The following is a 22,139-nucleotide window of genomic DNA, read 5'->3' on the forward strand; positions in this document are numbered from 1 at the left end:
GTACATAAACAAAGGTAAATAGTATTTCTTAACACTTTACATATGCATTTTAGCCATTAAGAAAACATGACAAAATCCAGAAAACAAGTAGGAAGATTGACATGAGCCGTTGGTTTGGATTCTAATAGATTAAAAGACTTCACTGGCCATGTTAAATGGGAACATTAGCTGGTGGTAGAGCATTGTGTCTAAGGTGACCACACACCACTGTTATAGAAAAGGATCATTCTCCACAATAAGTGTAAAAACTCATCAGCTACAGGAACACATGTTCTTTTGTGTGCAAACAACTAGCCTTGTAACAAGTCATGTCCTCGGCTTCCAATTGCATTTCATGCCTTCAGGACTGAAGAATTTCAGGGAAGAGTCTATCAGTGAAAATTGCATAAAAATCACACACCCACCCACACACACACACACACACACACACACACACACACACACACACACACACACACACACACACACACACACACACACACACACACACACACACACACCCACACACACACACACACACACACATTCACACACACACACACACACACACACACACACACACACACACACACACACACACACACACACACACACACACACACACACACACACACACACACACACACACACACACACACACACACACACACACACACACACACACACACACACACACACACACACACACACACCCTTGTAATATTATGATTAAGAGGAAAAACACTTGTGTTGCCAGAAAATGCAGAAGTGACATCATACAAGCCAAATGTGTTGATTATTCAGGACTAAAGGTATCCTGATGATAGAAATAGCACTTTTAGAAAGGGAACTTTACAAAAATACCCACAATACTCTTTTAGGATCTGGAAATAATAGAAGCACTTCCTTTTTGTGTGCTTTAAGTAATTACAGTGTAAAACATGTGTAAAAACAACAAGTGTTAAAGCAACATATGGCAGCTTTTTGACAGTACAACCTTTCTGTGAGGAGGCGTGTGGACTAAATATCACAGTGGATTTGGTGGTTTGCAGCTTTCTCAAACAGACCTGTGTGCACAGACTCAGCAGACACAGGGCCATGTCCATCGATTATTTTTATTGTGCTTTTCATTTGCAGTTAGAGTAGCATTTCTTCACACTCACATTCAGAAGCACACCACAATGCTCTGTTTGTTCTTTTAGATAAATCAGTGCAGAGAGTTCAATTGTCATTTTATAAATCAGGCATTGATAATTGATAATTATATATTTCTATTAACTGCACTGTAAAAGTAAAAAATACATTTTGCATAATATTAATAATAGTGTGTAACTTTTCAAAGAAATAGACTAAATAAAATCATGTTTTTCTATATTGGTGTTTATTGCACTGTAAAACATGAGAAACATGCATCCTTACTCTGAGCAGGGTTGCAAAAATGAGTCTTTCTGTTTCCATGGAATCGTGAAGAACCACCTGTAGAATGTTTACATACAATACAATATCTTCAATCTTGTCATGTCTTCATCCTGTCAATGGTCAACCACAGGTTTGGTCAGCTGCAACATTTGCAAGAAATTATGTATTCTTATGCTATCTTTCTAATGCGCTGACAGTTTTATTTTGGTGAAACAAATATTATCAAACCATGACAAAAACAAATTGTTAATCTGTCAGACAGCTCACTCTTCATCACTGGCAGGAAAATATTGAACACAAATCAGTAACAGATCCCATCAAACTCAAATTGAAACTTCTTTCAGAAAGATGTGAACTAGTGATCATTAAAGATGTGGATATGAATCATCCTTCAATGCAGCAGGGACAACCTATCTTTATTTTGAATGGAAAAAATATGACAATGGTTGCATCACATCAGGAAGTCATGACAACATAAGACCTGTTAAAAAGACTTATTCCTCAATCTAAACCAAATAAGTGTGAGAGCATCTTGACAAGCATATATGGCAACATAACAAATAAAAGGTATGCTAAAACTAACACAAGAAATCTATTGTTATTTTCTGCATTGCTTTTCTAGTTTATTTGTACATGCTTTGTTGTGTACATTTCATGTGTTGACGTGAATTGTGTTTACAGCTGCCTGATAAACATGATTTGTTGTAGCCTTTCCACATCCTAACAATTGGCAACACTTCAGCTGTGCGTCTGCAGTCTTGTCTCTTCTCTATCTGTCTTCATTGAATCGCACACTGGAAAAAATCAATTGTCTGTGGTTTTTATCAAGTTGGAGACAGTGAGGTCATCCCAATTTAACAAACTGAAGAAATCTTCAGTGGTTTCTTCTTAAAGGGCCTATGATACTTCAAATTTCTGTTATATCATCATCAAAAACATGGATTTGTGCTTTGTTTCATTCACATATGTTTAAGACACAAACTATGCATATTTAGGCTCAAACTGAAAGCACTCTCTTCCACCTTGTGAGATATATATAGTGTATTATAGAGTAAGATATCTATGATATATATGCTCTAAACTGAGAACCATCCAGAGGAGTTCCACTCCATATGTGTAGTGAAATTCCAGATATACCAATACCATATGTATTCATGTGTGATCTTTTATTGTTTTTTTTATTGATCATGTGTGATTTTTTAACATTACGTTAATGTCTTTCATGGTCAAATAACTGGAGATAGCAATTTGCAAACTTTCTTAATTTATTCAAAAAATCTTAATTTATTCAAAAAATCTGCTTCATGTATGATAGTTGTTGTAGAGTTTCACTAAATGTTTGTATTTTTGCTTATGTTTTCAGTGACAATTGTATGTGACTAAAATACCATAGCCTTTTACATTTGTGTCAAAGTTTAGACAACACAATGCCTCATTCAGGGACAAATGAGGTCAGATGATGCTATGCTGATTTTGTCTAACTTCATTATCTCAAAATGACATTTGCAATTATCTGTTGTTAATTTGGTGGTGATACCTGATAATATCCATTACCAAAACTGCGATCTTTTGAAACAGAAAGTCAAAACAGCCTATAGAAAGTATGTATATAGGTCATGGTCTATCAATAAATTTATCATGATGTTTTTGAAACATGACTAACACTCTGTAACTTTTAAGGATTTTTAATTTTGGGTTAAAGGTTACTGTTAACAGAAAGGAACATATTCTCTAACAGCTTGTTATTTGTACAGAAGAGGTGCTTTTGTGATTTGGTTTACTGCCACAAATGTGAACACTTCCCAAACCCTAACAAATGTTCAATGTATGTTTTCAACCCCATTTGACACAGACGTTGTTGACAAAATGAGGACGGAAAAGTATTAGATTCACCACTATGGCAAAAGAGACTGTAAATAATAGAAATGGTATTAAGAGGGCATAAAGGCCATCAGTGTGTGCTGATGTGTGCGCATATGCTCGCCGTGGGCTCAAATTGGACATGGCCGTCTCATTAGTGTGCTTATCCCACAGCTGCACAGGCAGAGCGGCTCACAGCGGCTCAGTGCACTTAGATCAGGATCTGAAGAATGCCTCATCCTGACAGCGTGCACTGCCCGCTCCTCTCTGCCCCATGTGCAGGTGAGCGAAGAATGAAAGAGGTGTGCTTAAGATTTCCTGATGATTCTTAATCTGTAAAGAAGGAGCAATTTGAGACAACTTTCCACTTGATTACAAACTTCTCTCTTGACTTTTTCATACATATGTCAGGCTTGTTTAAAAATGTGGCGAGACATTAGCTGTGTCACCACCACAGTGCATTTTCTTTTTATAATATCTGCAGTCATTATTCACTTCATATACTGTTGTGGTCAGATATTACTGTAGCCACAGCTGCCCTGGGGTAGACTGACAGAAGCGAGGCTGCCAGTGTGCATCATCAGCCCCGTGGCCACCACTCATCACTCATGCACATGTCACATTCTTTAAAGCAAAGTGTGTAAAGTGTCTTGATTAAGGACACAGCCACAGAATTGGGTCCAAGCTCTGACTTTTGAGTTGGTTGATGAGTGCTCTGAGGAAAGCCACTTATGATGAACTGAAGGCATGCACTGTTCGAACAACCAATTATATTAATTAAGTGCTTCAGAGATGTTTAATTCTATACTATAATAGACATATTTGCAAATTATTAAAAAGACAAAAATCTATAAAAAATCTTGTGCAGTGCACTTAATGTTTTAAATTATGTTGATTTTTTAATGAATCTTGTTGAATTTTGTAGAATATTGTAGAATACCGTTGAATTTTGTTGTATTTTGCGGACAATGACAAATCTTATTGAGAAATTTGTGGATCGCCAGTCACTCAGTTATCACATTGTGTGGCACTACAATACCCCTATGTACCATTGTGGAGCAGTTACTTAGCTTGGTATGCCTAACTTCTCTGTTCTTTTGTTTTCCCTGGTGGGCTGGGGTCTTCAGCGCTTAGAGCCTGAGAAGTACAACCCCACATCACATGACCCAAGGCGTCCAGCGTGAGCCCACCAGGTTCAGGAGCATTATGAGGGCCGAACTACGAAACTAGATCAAAGCGCCAAGCACACATCTACTGTCTGTGGAGTGCACCAAGTTCAAGGCCGGACCAATGGAAACCCAATGGAAGACTTAAAGGTATGTCCATACTCACAATAATGATAGCAAGTAAGGATAATAAAACGCAAATCTTTAAATGTATGTATTTTAGAATGTGGTTTAAAATGATTCCCACTTTCCATGTAGTGAACTGTATTAAATCCATAGGAGATTATCTCTAAACAGAATTCCAGACATTTGGAATTCAGAACACTTAATCCTATTTGCTCTGCTACACTGACATTTTTTCATTTGGTTCTTTCCATGACCCAAAAAATCTATGGTTTGAAACTTTATATTGCTCTAAACAAAATAAGTATATTTTTCATCTTTTTTTCTGCCTTGTCTGTTGTGGTAAAACATGTGAACAACATGATTATATGTATGGCTCTGTATCAGCTTGGCAGAAAAGACGTGCAGCAGTTCAGTAGTATGTCTTTGTAAAAATAATTCCCTTTATCCAAAAACGTTCATTTTATCTTCTTTTTTTACATTATCTTCTTGGGTTCTTCTTAAAGACGATACACCCCCAACACCAGTGACAGTTCTGAAAATGTCTTGCAGGTACATCCCCAACCCAAGAATCCAAGAAGTTAATGTAATACTCTTTACTTTTAAATAGCAGTATGTAGTTAGTGATTGTAGTACCCATTTCAGTTGTAGTACCCAAGCATGGTACTTAGTATTGCATGGTTGTTGTTGTTGTTTTTGCTGCTGTTGTTGTTGTAACTGTTGTGACTTGGTTGAAGTACTCTGAATTTTGTACTACTACTAGGACTGCATGATGAGGGAAATTTGACAACATCTGATAACTATGTTTAGTATTGCCATAAAAATATGTCTGCAATATCTTAATATCCTGACTAAAATGTGCTCTTTTTAGTTTTTAATGATAAGACAAAACTGTTAAATGAAGAATGTTGATGCAATATGGGCTACATATATACATAAATACCTACATACCTACATACATACATACATACATACATACATACATACATACATACATACATACACTTTTAATTAAATTAACCTTTCCTGTATTATAACCACTATTTCCACACAAGAAACTTCACCATCTTTTTAAATCTCGAGTCGTCACAGTAATATGTGTGTAGTCTTCGCTGGACTTGTGGTTGATTGTGTTTATGGAGAGAATAAATGCATGAATTGAATCTCCTATTAATCACAGCCATGCATGTGATGTTACTAGTCAAGCTCAGAACAGTTGGCGAGTGATGCACGGTCTCTTAAAGGTCAGCAGAGGTATCAGTGGACTTATTTTGACAGATACTGACAGATATGCTTGGCACGTGGGTGTGTGAAGTCACATGGATTTGTAATAAATTAGTCATAGGATCATACACAAATACACCAAGAGTAGATATCTTAACAGAAAAAAATAATACTCTTTTTTAAGCTTTCCATAGGATCAAGTTTGTCTGAAACTGGGCCTAGTTGCTTTGCCCTCTCAATCCACCTTCATAGAAAAAAACAGGCTTCAACAGAGTTCCTCTTCTTATCCTAACCACAGACATTTTGTAAATGTCTATTTTGGGAAAATAATTGTAATATCTGAAGTTTCCCAGAAAGAAAGGAAGTACCAGCATTAGTATATCAAATTTATAGACCAAAAAGGTTTCTGCTTGACTAAATACAGTATAGTAAATTGAGTAAATATAAGGACATCGTCCCAGTCTTTATAGTTGATAACCCTGAGGAAAACCTGACTTTTAAAAGACACCAGCTCCACGTGCACAGATCCATGGCGTGCACTGACCTATTCCTACTACTGCAGGCACATTCATTGGAATAATGCTGTGTCTTTGTGCACTGCTTTTGAGGGTAGACCCTGTGCAGACTAAGAGAGAGGCTTTTGTTTTACACTGTATCCAGAATATAGCCAGAATGTGCAGTTTGATACATAGCAGTATAAAAGGATAATTCTACGAACTGGGTTCTACTTGGAGACAGTGCAATGCTTTTATTTGATTTTCCCTCGCATTATTTCCCCATATTATGTAAAACTAACTTTTATAAGCTTTTAACCATGTCACAATGGTGATCTCTCACCATTTTCTTATTCAGAGTTGTATTTTGATTGATACATGTATGAGAAATCCTGTATTGTCCTGCATTTGAGACTTCAGTGCCTGAAATCCTGAATGTCTACTGCTCAATACTTATTTGGGATTATTCAAACTTAACAATAAGGCAAAAATGTATTTCAACAATAAAAAAAAAACTGTACATAAAAGCTGTAAATAAGCTGTTTGCTACTGTGAACTGCAACGACAAACAGGTGGGGGCAATCAGTTCCACAGTTAGGACGTAAATAAGAAGTAAAAGTACCTGAGAAAGAACAAATTGTAAACTCACAATGTACATAAATAGACTAAATAACCAAGAAAAGTCTTTTTTAACCTTTGACCATGGTGTTGATGTCGGGAACATTGTGTGGTATACTGTTCACATTTGTTAGCGTGCAGCGAGTTTGGTTGCATTAAGTAGACAACTAGCCTCAGTATGTTTATGTATCTCCTAAATTAGGCACTATTGTCAGTCAATTTAAACAAGTGCATGTCCTGTCCCACACAGACCACACAATGTGTCTCATTCTTGGAAAAAGGATGTTCCATTCTTGCCCTGTAGGCTAAGCAGAGAAGAAGACGCAGCTTTGTCCTCATCTCCTCCTCTTGAAGTGGTCTGTCTAGATGAAATTCAAAAGAAAGAATCATAACTAATGGCATAAAGCAAGATGGGGTAAATACTTACATACAGTACATAATATTTTGCAATAAAGAACAAAATCAACCTTTATAAACCATTTCAGAATATTGTTCCCAGATTAAAAACATTGGAGTTATAGTCATACATGCTAGATTCATAAAGCCCCTGAAAAAAGTCTGAAATATTCCAAGATTGTGAGGTCATACGTAGAGACTAGTAGGCAACCAGATTTGGAGTGGATATCAATATTTAGTCAAAATCAATTTAATGACACCCCTTTTATGCAATCTACATCGCAAATTAGTATATTTATTTTTACTTACATTAATTGCATGTATAATTAGCCATTTTGGAGTCAAATTAGAAGTTCTAGACTTATTTTTTAATTTATTACTGCATGCTTATGTCAGTATGTCTGTGTTATTCATTCTCTAGTTTAATTGCTTTCCCCTATGGCAATTCCCTCTGATGCCAGTGGATAGCGAGCTGTACAAGATCAGAGTATGGGGAGCGCTAAGGCAGTGAAATAATGTCTGTTCCTGAACCATTATTATACGTTTTGAGTCAAAAAAATGCCAAAGCAAAGGTATACTCCAAGAGCATGTTTAAAATAGTAAGTCTGGATTTGATAACATACTAGTACGTCAAGCAATTTATGGGATGAAAATAAATCTGAAATAAAAGGTGTTGAGACTTTAAAGCTTGCTCTTCTCAAGTTATTGAAGAACACAATGTTACTTTACCACTGCAGTCATCTCCAAATGGATCAGCTATGACAAGCTCTTGTTTTAGTGTTTTTGTCCAAGTATTTATCCTCAAAGTAAATATGATGTTAGATATCCTTAAAATTTCCCATGTCCCCTGAAAAACAAAAGAGTGAGTGTTCTTTCCGTCACCCAACATGACTCCTGCTTGTTTTTGTAGGCATGCATTTTGGGTTATCTTTCAGGCCACTTTCACAAACCATATTAACACATCCTCCCATGATGCCCCTTGAAGCCATATTATAATGTGTTCAGTTTGTATTGGCATCTCATTTGGGCATCATTTTCTTTTAGACAAAATGCTAAACTCCCATTTAAAGGCTTGTGGAACAGAAACAATTCATGTTTGGGAAGGACATTTTAAGTGATGAGTTATTTGTGTTGTCCATTCACCATGACTGTGCTGAAAATGGTAGAACAGTATGGCATGTTTTATTCCAACTTTTTATTCCAACCTTGCTGACAATAATCTACCCAGGACATTTGTGGCAGTACTCGAGCTGCTTTCCACCAGACTTTGGGTACAGTGAGAATTCTCAAAACCTCCCTGCTCTCATAGCAGCAGTAAGATTTCTTGAAAATCCTACAGCTATTCAGTTGTATTCTTATAGAAAAGTGATGCTTGTTAGCAGGCTTGACCTCGATCGAATTCCTGTGGCAATAAAACTCCGAAAGTTGTGTTTAGTTAAAACCATAGCTAACGTGACTAACTTTAGTTTAGTTTAAACTTTACTAACTCCTCCTTTCTTGTTTGAAAGCGACACAGCCTTTTTGAGTATATATGTGTGTATAAAGCAAAACACCAAGCACAGATGGACAGATGGTTAGAATATATATTTTCAAGTAGGAAGAGCATGTTAGGACATACCCTCTAACAAGCTGCAAGCTAACTTAAGGTTTAGCGTGTCTGATATTGAGGGAACAATCCCCACAGAACTGTTGCTTGTTTAATAATTCACCATTCATGGCATAAGCCAGTTCCCATTACGACTGCTGTTACTGTTTTCACTATAGCTAAAGACTCATGTTCCTACACAATCTGCTATAGTAGTTGTAAGAACATGTGACCTGGAGTTGGCTGCCTCTTTGATACTTATCACCTATAGCCACCAACCTCTCCTAAAATAGTGGAGTGAGTCACATGATGAAGAGACAAAACACTGGCAGTCTGCAGTCCAGACCACACCGGAAGTCTGCTGCTGAGTTTACAGAGACATGCTTCCATTATAGTGTATGTGCACAGTTAATGATGTCTTTATGAAGACCGGCTCGAGGCAGGGTCAGAGATGAGAGAGAAGAGAGAGAGGCAGTCCACACTCAAAGAAACACTTCTTCCAGCATGCTATAGCATTATTTGTCCCCTGTCATGCTCAAAGAAATCCCTTTCAGTCCAGTTGACTCCTCAGTGATCCGGTCAGTAAAGCATTGTGCTCTTCCCCAGCCACACTGGTGGGGCATGCAGGGCTCCAGCCAAATTAATTTTACCTTGCCATGTTTTAGCATACCAGTGTGGCCTTCTGACTGTCGTGACTGTCCTTTTAGCTGTTCACTGGATTTTCTCTGACTCAGCTGATACACCTGACAAATCATTCCACCCTAACCCTAACCCTGGAGTCCCTCCTCTTCAGCCATTCTGCAAAACATATTCTGCCATCAATGAAATGAAGAACAATACCTGAATAAAGACGTTCTATTGACATTTTTCTTCGCAATCAAATGTGTGGTCAAGTGATGAATTTGTTTGCCTCTTTTCTACAAAACTTAGGTGTATGAACCTATGATCCATCACACAACACCTCCCAGAACCACCTCTCTGTTATGGTCATAGGGCATCATAAATGTTTAACATCCTGCTTGGACTCAGTGTTCCCAATGTGGTCTGTTACCATGGTGATGATAAACAGTCCAGAGCTGCCTGGTTAAGTGACATGAATAGTTCTGTGTCTTTGCAAGGGTCAAGGGGTGTCAACGATCTGTCGAAATGTTATTGGTCCTCAAGGCACACGTCTACTCTGGCCCATGTGCTCCCCTTAAGAGGAAGGTAATAAACCTCTATCTCACAAAGACACTATGAATAAAGCTGTATTTGCTTTAGGGAAAAACCAAATACACTCTTTGTCAATACATGTTCCAAAGCCAAAGGTCTGGCTGAAGGAAAAGGCCATGCTGCTGAGCAGGACAAAGAGGCGCTCTGGTACAGGCACACAAAGAGAGCTTTCTCAGTTATCTCTGACTGTGTCCAGCCAGAGGCTCTGCTCATCTGCGCTCACCTCTCAGACACATTCCACTCATCCTCTCTGAGGCCGACTCTACACACACATACACACACACACACACACCCACACGCACACACACGCATACATGCAAGGTCTCCGTTAAGGTCTGCCATAAACAAACAGCACAACAGGAACTGCAATGGACCCCAAAGATGATTTGTTTGTATTTCAGTTCATACTTTATTATGCATAGACAGAAAGTAAGGTCTATTGCATGTGCATTTGAACAAAAGTGTGTGATCAGAACTAAGAGGGCTTAATTCTAGGGATGTCCCAATCATATTTTTTGCCCCCGAGTCTGTGAGTTTGTTGTCCCCAAGTCATTTGATTTGGAGTATCTGCCGATAGTGAGTTCTGATCCGATACTTCAATAAAATTATTAAATGAACTAAGAGCAAAGAATAAGATCCAGGATGTTTGAGGGATCAGATTGTGTTGATTTCATGTGTAGCATTTGGGCTGAACTTGTGAAAAATCAAATGTCCATAACTTTAATTTTTTTAAATTAATTTTTCTAAACATGCACCATCATTGTTGAAAATCTTGACTTTTCACAGTCTGGTCTTGGAATGTGTAACTTAGTAAACTTAATGAACTGGACAAAACAGGAACCAGACCAGAATCAGATCAGACCTGAGACTCTGCACAATCTACACTTTGTATATTTGATATTATATGGAAGAATGTGCATTATGTTTGAAACATTTAGGCTCGTCTATGAAATCCAAATAATACTAAATCTTATCAAATAAAAATGAGATGACAGAAGCCCCACAGCCTCTCTCCAACAGCCGCCCCCACTGCCCCGCACCACCACCACATCCACAAACCCACCCCGGAGTGCGCACTGCAACATCGGTCCCACCGCTCAACAGACACTTCATGCCGCTTTCCCCACCCTCCCTGCCAAAAGTGCCAGCTCCGTTGCGCAACATGCAAACTAACAGCACCGTGCGACGACGCCATCGGCCGTGCAGGTGTGAACACGGGCCACAGAACCGCAGGTAACAGCGCCCGAGTACAGCACGGCCCAAAAGTCCCACCGACAGTGCGCCTCTAGTACAGGTGCTGGGACAGACAGTCGCGCTGACTGGACGTTCCTGAGTAAATCCCGCGTCTCAGTAAAACAAACATCAACTGTTGTGTGCTGTGTGTCCTGTGTGTTATATACATATATTATTTATCTGATACCTGATCAGACCATAACGGCCGAGTCCGGATCGAGCCCGCAGTCACGTGATCAGCGCCGATTTCCGATCACGTGACCGGATCGGGACAACCCTACTTAATTGAACCCGGGGCCATGAGTGCACAAAAAGTGATCAAACATTTAGTGAAGCTAAATGCAGTGTGACATTCATGTATCATTTTGGTGAAAGTGGGCTTTTGTCTGTCACCGAATATGCAACAGTAAAGTAAGCTTCTGTTAGAGACAGAATGGGCTTTTGGATCTGTCACAGATTCAGAAATTTGTTTGCTTACAACCATCCAAGAACCAAAACATCAGTTGTGTCCTGTTATATTTAGACTGATGGGTGTAATTATCCATGCTTTGTATAACTGAATCATAATGAATGTTTTGAATTTTTCTTATCTTTATGACATTTTTAACTTGAGTAAAAACTCGCCCTTGTTTGCCTGTTGAATGAGATGCCCCACAAAGCCTCAGAGCTCCTTTGAGGACAAGTCCGGACAAATGCACAACAGTATCACTGATTTGAGCACTTGTCCACCAACCCAAAGGTCAGACAATTGATTTCTACTCCGACCAGTGCAAACGGGTCTTGTGTTCTTTGGCAAGACACTTCACCCACCTTGTCCCTCAGGGCAAATAAAAATCAAATCAACATTGTTTTTTATTGATATATTTTCTGTGATATCTGAGTGCTTTGTCGCAATGAACAAAAAATATAATGTTTAGTAAAACATGATTTCACTAAATCATGTTTTTGTCAAGATTTAGTGAAATCATTCTTTTTCATTAAAGAAGACAAAGTGTCTTGCTAATTAGTCAATTACCACAATGCATTTACAAAAAGACCAAACCTCACATTAGCCTTTGTATGTTTAGAGATGCTCGATTTCTTTTTTCTCCTTTTCAACGGAGTCTTGGTGAAGAGGCAGCAGATCAGTCTAACAAACCAAACATGCCAAAGCAACAGGCCTGCTTCTAGTGCTGCTTGGCTTCAGAACCTCCTTCAGCTGTTCAGCACAAACAATATTGTCATTTTTAATATTCAAATGTACATGCTGCTATTTCGATATTACTGGCTGGCTATATGAAGAATTTTATAGACAGTATATTTTAAACCAGATTCCATACTTCTGTGATCATCACAGTTGCTTGTTTTCTGACCGGATGTCACACCATCCACCATCCAAGTTCTTTGTTATTGTCACTGGGATGTGCACAGACCATACAGTGTGATAGTGTCCAGAGATTACTAGTAGACTTCACCTTCTGCTGAGGCAGAGAAGAGGGCAGAGGTGATGTACTGTGCCTTTATGTTCCATCTGTGGTTTTCACATGTGAAAAAAGAAACAGATTCTTTTGCTCCAGGCTGGATGTTTGTCATTGAAGAAAGCTGCACATTCATACAAATTGTGGTATGAAGGAAGGCATCAACAGACATTAACAAATAACAATTAAAATATATATATATATTTTTAAAAAATGCAACAGACCAAAAGATTAGGTCTGGTGTGAACATTTCATTTACACAATTTGGTTTAGTAACTATAATAACTAACATAAACATTAGTTTGAAGTATGCGTTCTAGGTTCTTAAAAGTGATATACCGCAGGGTTGTTTTTTCTGACTTGCATATTTTTATGCAAGGTGTGTGTAAAAATAAATAAATAAACATTTTGGTGAACATCCCTCCAAAGTATTAGTTTTTGTGGCAACACTTTTCTAAACAAATCATAAATTGCGCTCTAGTGGTGAAGTACTTCTGTACATGCTTTATATTAAGGCTGATTGCAAATGTATAATTAAAATGCATCAATATTAATTTCTTGTTTCATTATAAGAAAAAAAAAAAGTTTTCTGGAAACATCTGTACTGATTATATGACATAAATCCTTTTACCTCTCACTATCCCAGGAAGCTGTCCATCCATACATTTTAAATGCTAAAATACTTGATTCACCTTTTTGTGTATTTGTGACCTACAACAATGGAAACTCAAATTAAATTAACCTCAGAAATCCCCAAAAGGGTGGGGCTTCTAGACACACAATGCATTTTGGTTTTCATGCAGATAGTTGTAGCCAAACAGTAGCATTGATTGTTTTCCGGTCACTCAGAACAAATAATGTTTTATACTAGATGAGCAGAACTAAAGATTAAACGTTATTGGCCTGGAGGAAGCTGGGGTTCGCAAACTACTGGCCAGAGAAGAGAAAAGGCTGCTTTGTACTCTGGAGGTGGTGACGTCAAATGGGCTATAAAGACATAAATTCATAGATTTAGCTGGAAAAACAGTGCACTGGGAGGATGAGACCTCCCCTGTCCTTAACTTGCATAACTAATGAGCTTGGAGTCTAGGATAAATGAGGTTGGATTGGTTACTTAGACTGGATTTGCACATACTTGGGAGCTGTAGGCCAACCATACAAAGGGATTATAACTGTGTGTGAACAGTCAGAGAGATCATGTTGGAGATGCTTGAATACAGCCATTATCAGGTGAGCATGAAATATATTTAATAATAGAAAAACAAAAGTTAACTTTACTACAATGGATTTGAAACAAACAAACAAACAAAAAAAAAAAAAAAAAACAACTAAGCAGTAAGCACACATTTATTTTGCAAGTATTTAAGACAAATGTTTGAATAATTGCCTCACTTTATTTCACCCTCTAGTTTTTAATTTAGTAGAATCTGAAAGTCCAGTGGTAAATGATTAGTTTTCTTTTTTTTTTTTCAACTTGATATGGCTATGGTTCTTTCCAGAGAAATTTGGTGGGCCACATCTTCTCTCTTTAGCCAATAACCTAGTCTCCCAATGGCACTTTTGCAGTTTAGGGTTTGACTGTTAGCTGCAGTGACCGTCTGTAATTTGAGTGGTGATATTTGTTTTGTGCAGACCCACCTAGAGAACCCCAGTAAATACCACCTCCAGCAGGCTCAGAGGCAGCAGGTACGGCAGTACTTGTCCACTACACTGGGGGGTAAGACAGGCAGCCAGTGTCCCAGCCAGCCCCCAGAACACGGCATGCCCCCCGGTCCAGGCAGCAGCGCCCCCAACAGCCCCATGGCCCTGCTCACACTGGGCTCCAACTGTGAAAAAGAGGTACTACAAACTTGATTGTTTTTATAAATTATATCATTAATTTGTTGTTTTACTGAAACATGTATTTTTATCTTAGATGGACGATGTCATTGACGATATTATCAGTCTTGAGTCGAGTTACAGTGAGGAAGTTCTAGGACTCATGGATGCTGGAATACAGATGAACAATGGGGTAAGATGAAAATATTTACAACATTACATCATTTGACACAGTTTAATGATTTAGTTATTTATTTGGTTTATAAAAACAGGGACAATGTAAATTATAAACAAAAATCTATATTTCTGTAAATGTACAATAATTATTCAGAGGCAATTTTTCTTCTGTAGTCCCTGGACAGAAGGTCCCTAAAAACACAACATGAAGAGTTTTACAGCATTAAAGACATTTTTTACAAGACACACATTACTCATTCAAAACAGGATTATAATCTCATGGCCTTAACTATCTTTGGCCCTTACATCTGGTGAGGGCCCCTAAGATACTACAGCATCCAGCACTTCACACTAGAACAATAAAGTTACATTTTTTTTTGTAATTGTTGTTATGTATTTATTGTACTTTATAGCTTCAGGTTTCAAATAATATCCTTGATGTGTATGGAAACCAAGGACTCCCTCTGACAGGCCTTGGTATCAGTAACTCCTGCCCACCCAACCTCAAAAGGGAATACACAGGTAAGCCTCTGATTTTACAGCTCCAAATGTGTATGTCCAACTATTGTGTTGTTTTTACTGTTTTAAATTGTAAATGGGGTTTAGCTCAATGTAGTTACAATGGGCAAGCAGGTATAATAAAACTAGAGTGATCATTGCCATGGTAACCTATATTAACAAACATCCACTTCCAGCAGCCATGTTCTGGATGTTTTTGTTTTGCTTTTTTCTTTTGATTTGACTTCTGCTTTATATCCAGGTCCCACATACTAATATGAACACAATTTAAAACAGTGATAAATGTACTAATACATGTTTAAATGTTTAAAATAAATCTCGGTAACACTTTATAATAACTACACCTTATTTAGCCTTAATAAAGCATGAACAAAGGCTTAATTAATAATGATTCATGCTTAGTAACTACTTAATTACTACCTGAATTAGCACTTGCACTTCATTTGCCTGTGCTGTAAATAGTTACTCATAATTATTTCATACTTAATTACTCATGGACTAACTATTTGAGCATTTATTAATCATTAGTAAACTATGAGAGAATGATTTACTAATAATGCAATACAATGATCATTCAGGCAGCTGTTATCTGTTAGTTACGTCTTTTTGAGAGCTTTTCTAAAGTGAAGACTAATTATCATTTATTAAGCATTTACTAAGCATGAATCATTGTTAATTAAGTATTTGCTCATTATTAATTAAGTCTTTGTTCATGCTTTATTAAGGCTAAATAATGTGTAGTTATTATAAAGTGTTACCTAAATCTTATATATGTGTCTTAGTTAAACGTAATAATAATAAAGGTTGTGCCTGCACAGTGTACTGAGATGCAAACATACTGTAATGCTGCGTTTATTGCAGGCCAGTGACACAACTAAAATTCCCTACATTACTGGGTCTTCAAAGCTACAATTCTAACTATGTGAATGAAAGGCCTTTAATCAATGACATTTAAAGCCGTGTTTTTACAATATTTTCTCTTTGAATATTGCTCGTCTTACAGTCACAAGCTGGCCTCCATAATTGCCACAGCCACTGTCTCGATGGCTCCTCTTGCTTTATTTATACCTGACCAGAGGAGACTATGTTGTGTGATGTAGGCCAATGCTGGTATTGTGTGCAATTTACTCTAGCTCCTGGCATGAAGCAAGTTCTGGACAAGACTGGATCCTGTGGCCACTATGAAAACTATCAAAGGCCAGAGGGTTTTCCAGTAGGTAAGCAACAATCAAACTCAATATGATTCACAATGTACAGTGTTTAATGTGAGAGCAAAGTGCACACAATATCAATCAAATACAGCACATACTAAGTTATTGTCGTAGGAACATAAATCTTTTCAAATGTAGAAAATACTATATGTTGTGTTATGTATCACATTTTGATCTTTTTTTTTTTTTTTCTAGAAGCTGAAGTCCGCGCTCTGGCTAAAGAAAGACAGAAGAAAGACAACCACAATTTAAGTAAGTGTATGTGTAACTTTAATCTATGCCTGTAAGATTAATCACAGTCAAATCAAAATTACAATTTAAATAGACACAATGAACAGATCGCAAAGACTGCAAAGTTTAAAGTACAACATTTCCTTCTCAAACAACATTTCTGCAGTCACAACTATTCCACATGAACGCATTTATCCCTGTAATGTGGATCCGTACGAACACGTTCTGAGATGTGAGTCTTGTATTAGTTTGGCATTTCTTCCGGAAGTGTTTAAAATGTGAACTTTAAACGAATTCCAAACCTGATCACAGTCACAATGCTTGTCAGGACAAATCATTTTATTTTACACAATATTTTTTCCTGGAAATGTTCAGCCCTTGTTTCTATTTGTATGGGAAATTATATCATTTTGTGTTGATGTCTTGCAGTCGAAAGAAGACGAAGATTTAACATTAATGATCGCATCAAAGAATTGGGCACGTTGATACCGAAGTCCAATGATCCGTGAGTGTGGCCTGTCAAAAAGATTCACTATACATCTCCTTTGCTAATTATCAACTCAAACTCATTAGCTGAAGACTAATTAGTACAAGCAGAAATCATGTGACTTTCAGCTGACTTACCCTGTGCTGTGTGTATGTTAGGGACATGCGCTGGAATAAGGGCACCATTCTTAAAGCATCCGTAGACTACATCCGAAAACTACAGCGAGATCAGCAGAGGGCCAAGGAGCTGGAGTGTCGGCAGAGGAAGATGGAGCACACTAACCGCCACCTCCTGCTCAGAATACAGGTAATGTGATAATGCCATACTCCCTAATGGGGGACAAGATCCGGTTTTCCCTAATGATAATACTGTATTCTCAAAATGTCTAACAGATACATTTACAAATGTTGAAGCTGATCATTTCTATTAGTGACAAGAACCAAGAACTTGATATATTATAACAGAAATCTTGAACATCTTTATTGTCCCCCATCTTTATTTAATAAAACTAGACTAGTTGATGTCATCTGAAACTTGAAATTTAAGAAATGGTGAATTTTCTTTATTGTCATTTATTCACAGTTATTCTTAAAAGCTATTTAGCGATGTTGTCCACTCTCTTTGGGATCTATTTATTCTTTTTTTTTTTTCATGCTTATTGATTTCATTTGCAAATATAATTTATAGGGATGTAACAATATCCAAATCTCACTGTACGATAATTTCACGATATACATCTCACAGTATGGTATTTGGCTCCGGTCAAGTGGTAACGGAGGGAAACAGGGGCAGATTTTTGACATTCAAATGTCTCTTATTCAGAAACTAGAGGGACTATTGAAATAAGTAAAGTATCAGAATGTAGGAAAGAGTTACACTCCAACAGGGTCAAGTTAAACCTGTGATATTCTTTCAAGTTGTTGACAAAAAATTTTTTAAAAAACTCATGTCAGTAACGGAGGGAATGAAATATGCAGCACTTTTTGGGCAATAAATACAAACAGTGATAACTCTTGGTTCTCACTTCCATATCCTTAACAAACTGGTTTGAATATTTGCTTCATATAGTTTTCTACCATATGGTACAAGATTAGGTTGAAAAACCTCTTACTTTTTGACTCATGAGATTTTTTATCAAGAAAGGTCATGGTAACGGAGGGAAAAGTAACGGAGGGAAAATTGTGCAAACAAGTAGAAGGTGCAGGATTTTACATCATTTGTCAACTTTTTTCTTCCAAATACTTTAATATTACTTCAAAATGAAAGGAAACTATTTCTATAAAATATGTTTTTTTTGAAAAATCAACTTGAATTTTTGGTCTTGCTGTTTACTTCTGCTTGACCGGGCCCATTTACTGCAGTATTTTGTGGAGACTAACAAAATTGTGAATATGCAACTTTTTCCTCTTAAAATGCCTTAAGACTTAATTTAAAAAACTAAGATTTAAAAGTGCTTAGAACTGCTATTTCTTCATGTAGTTTGCACCAAAATGGAGCAAAGGATCATGGTAGATGTAGTTCCCTCTGTTTTTTTAGTTAGTACTGCACCATAACAATGAATTTAAGCAAAAGAACTTGTGATTCAATATACTGTGATGGCCCACAATATTACTGAGACTTTTGACGATACGATATCACAATATTTTGGTTATTGTTACGTCCGTAATAATTTATGAAAGATTCAAAAAACATGTATCACATTCATATAACAAGAAATTGAAACTATTACAAGCATTTAAATATGTTTATTATAAAAATAATGTAAAAAGAAAGTTTAAATGATCACCATATAACCTAACCCAGTGCTTCTGAAACGTTTTGCCCCGAGAACCATCTAGGAAAATATTTGTTTATCAGAGTGCCTCCAGATCTAAAGTTGGCATAAAACAGAATCATAATTAGGTGTAAAATAGGACTAACTAACCAGAAGGAGAATCAAAATAAGGATAAAATTTACTCTGAATTAAACAAACACAAGAAATGCAGAACAACCAGAAATAGACCACATACCACAATTTGAGAAACACTGACCTAACCTACAGTATAAGGACCAAATTGACATGTAACACATCTGCTGTAAGGGTGTGCAAAAATATTGAAATACCAATGGCTCCGGTCAAGTGTTAACGGAGGGAAACAGGAGCAGATTTTTGACATTCAAATGTCTCTTATTCAGAAACTAGAGGGACTATTGAAATAAGTAAAGTATCAGAATGTAGGAAAGAGTTACACTCCAACAGGGTCAAGTTAAACCTGTGATATTCTTTCAAGTTGTTGACAAAAAATTTAAAAACGCATGTCGGTAACGGAGGGAATGAAATATGAAGCACTTTTTGACCAATAAATACAAACAGTGATAACTCTTGGTTCTCACTTCCATATCCTTAACAAACTGGTTTGAATATTTGCTTCATATAGTTTTCTACCATATGGTACAAGATTAGGTTGAAAAACCTCTTACTTTTTGACTCATGAGATTTTTTATTAAGAAAGGTCATGGTAACAGAGGGAAAAGTAACGGAGGGAAAAGTAACAGAGGGAAAATTGTGCAAACAAGTAGAAGGTGCAGGATTTTGCATCATTTGTCGCTTTTTTCTTCCAAATACTTTAATATTACTTCAAAATGAAAGGAAACTATTTCTATAAAATATGTCAGTCCTTCCAAGCACATTTTTATCATTTTAAATAATTATTATTATTTTTTTTAAATTATGTACCTTCATCAACAGTTCAAAGATGGAATAACACAAGATATGATGAAATACATCCATTTATTGACATGATTTGCAGGTCTTTGAAATTTGGGAAATAATTTTTGTTCCATGTTTCATACATGGTCTGTTTAAAACATATGGAACTTTAGAACCAAAAATGGTACAGAAAAAAGGTCAACAGTTTCATAAACTAGAGTACATATGTATCTGTTCAATACATTTTTATATCAGATGCATTCACTTGAATTTTTGGCCTTGCTGTTTACTTCTGCTTGACCGGGCTCCAATATACTGTGATACAAAATTTGTTATCATGGGCTGCTGTATTGATATATCGTTAAGAGTATTTTTTGGAATCTTATAGCATTTTTTTGTGTTTTGTTTCCTTGTTTAGAGGAAGAAAATTAAAACAGATATATTTCCCAACCTTGTGATTCCTTAGCTCTAATATGATGTAGAAAATTACATGTATAACAAAGATGTATAGTTTCATTTGTGTAGGCTACATTATACCTGTGAATGACAAAATGACCTTTCACCTCTCCATCTACCCACAGGAGCTGGAGATCCAAGCACGCGCCCACGGCCTCACTCTCGTCCCCACTCCCTCTGTGTGCACCTCTGAGCTGGTGGCCCGGGCCATCAAACAGGAGCCGATGCTGGGAGACTGCCCCTCTGACCTGTACCACCACTCCTCCAGCCCGGACATGTCCCCACCCACCACGCTGGACCTCAACAACGGCACCATTTCCTTTGACCACGCCCCCTCAGACGCAGGAGAGAGCAGCGAGTACAGGAGCCCGCGCAGCTGTAAACGAAAGGAGCACGGCCTGGCACCGGCGTCACCCCGCACCCCCCTCATGTCCCCCATGTCCCCCAAGCACAACCAGCACGGCTCCACTGCAGAAGAACATGACCACAGCTGTTAGCCACCACAGACTCAGTGACAGAGTGACTGCAGCATACACGCACACCATTTGCTGGAGAATGAAGTCGATACTTTGCAGTGACTTCACGTTGGGGGTGTTCTACATGTGTTTCTATTGGTGAAATATTCAACAGTTACCATGGTGACACAATGCACACATTAGCAAAAAATTACAAGATTGATTTAACAGTACATTTTCATGAGCCTGTGATAAATATGAGCATTTATGGTCCTGTTGTGTTTGTTTTTCAGCCAAAACGGTGAGAGTGACAAACTAAAAATGTTAGTTGGCTGTTGCTTACTAGCGTAAGGCTGTGATGTTATTTGAGAGGGACTTGTTTAACAGTACACATCAGATCAGCTGTTCTAGTTCTAGCCAAATCAGTTCTTTATGGTCAGACTGTGTTAAAATAAAGCTCAAATTTAAGGCTAACAATCCTCTGACAGAGCAGTGCTACAGTGAGCATCACCCCCCCTTTGAATGTTGATGGCATCAGCTGTGAAGTATCAGTGAGCTCAAATATTATGATTTGAATATTGTGATATGATATGTGGATAGTTTTCTCAAAATATGACTTCATGTAATGGCTGGGTTTATCAAGTTGCCTACTTTAAACACAACATGAATTTGAGGATGTGTTTATGAAGAATAAGGTGACTTGGGTCAAATGAAACTCACATCATAACACACACAAAACTGTTTGGGATGGTGGGATGTTTTTGAGAACCACTATTGTTTAGAGCATATCTACTACACATTTATTTATTCTGGTATATATTCTACTCATTTTTGTACCATTTTGTTATTTATATCTTTGTATACTTGAATGCATTTGTGTCCACTTTTTCATTACAGACACATGTTTCATAGTAGAGTGGTGTTGAAGTTCTTAGTACTTCTATGCATTGTCTGGTGTATAATGTTAATCATATAAATATGCGTATAATATTTTGTGTTTTGAATCTTTTTGTAAAATGTTTAAAAAGTGAATCCACGTCTGTAATGTATGAAATATAAAATTCAATATAATAATCAGTCCTTGTGTCTGATAAACATTTATTGATGCAGAAGCATTATTTGTTGCATATACTGTATAAATACCACCATTATTTTTAGTACTGATTTATCACTGACATAGCTTTCAATACTGTAGATACTGGGATACTCAGCCATTCAATCTAAATAAACATTTACAATAAAATATTGTGAATCGGTATAAATGCCTGTTCTGATTTATTTTACTTCTTCATGCAAAACACTAACATATACAAATACGAATAAAAATAA

General features: G+C 37.1%; 1 protein-coding gene across 2 annotated transcripts; it reads left to right on the forward strand.

Annotated features, from left to right (window-relative positions):
* The first annotated feature begins 1,897 nt into the window (after positions 1 to 1,897).
* On the forward strand, positions 1,898 to 22,006 carry mitfa (melanocyte inducing transcription factor a). Of its 2 annotated transcripts, XM_055160457.1 has the most exons (11): positions 1,919 to 1,965; positions 3,433 to 3,540; positions 4,386 to 4,574; positions 14,399 to 14,605; positions 14,682 to 14,777; positions 15,175 to 15,283; positions 16,414 to 16,497; positions 16,687 to 16,743; positions 17,152 to 17,227; positions 17,368 to 17,515; positions 20,481 to 22,006. In XM_055160457.1, exons 3-11 carry the CDS (start codon positions 4,560 to 4,562, stop codon positions 20,850 to 20,852), a joined length of 1,164 nt encoding a protein of 387 aa, XP_055016432.1. In that variant the 5' UTR covers positions 1,919 to 1,965; positions 3,433 to 3,540; positions 4,386 to 4,559; the 3' UTR covers positions 20,853 to 22,006. The 2 variants fall into 2 exon arrangements, with proteins under 2 accessions (XP_055016431.1, XP_055016432.1); XM_055160456.1 differs by lacking the exon at positions 3,433 to 3,540 and having other exon boundaries at positions 1,898 to 1,965.
* Positions 22,007 to 22,139: the final 133 nt, after the last annotated feature.

This window comes from Boleophthalmus pectinirostris, unplaced genomic scaffold, assembly GCF_026225935.1.
Source record: "Boleophthalmus pectinirostris isolate CB_2022bp ecotype Guang Dong unplaced genomic scaffold, ASM2622593v1 HiC_scaffold_3, whole genome shotgun sequence".
Lineage (NCBI taxonomy): Eukaryota > Metazoa > Chordata > Actinopteri > Gobiiformes > Gobiidae > Boleophthalmus > Boleophthalmus pectinirostris.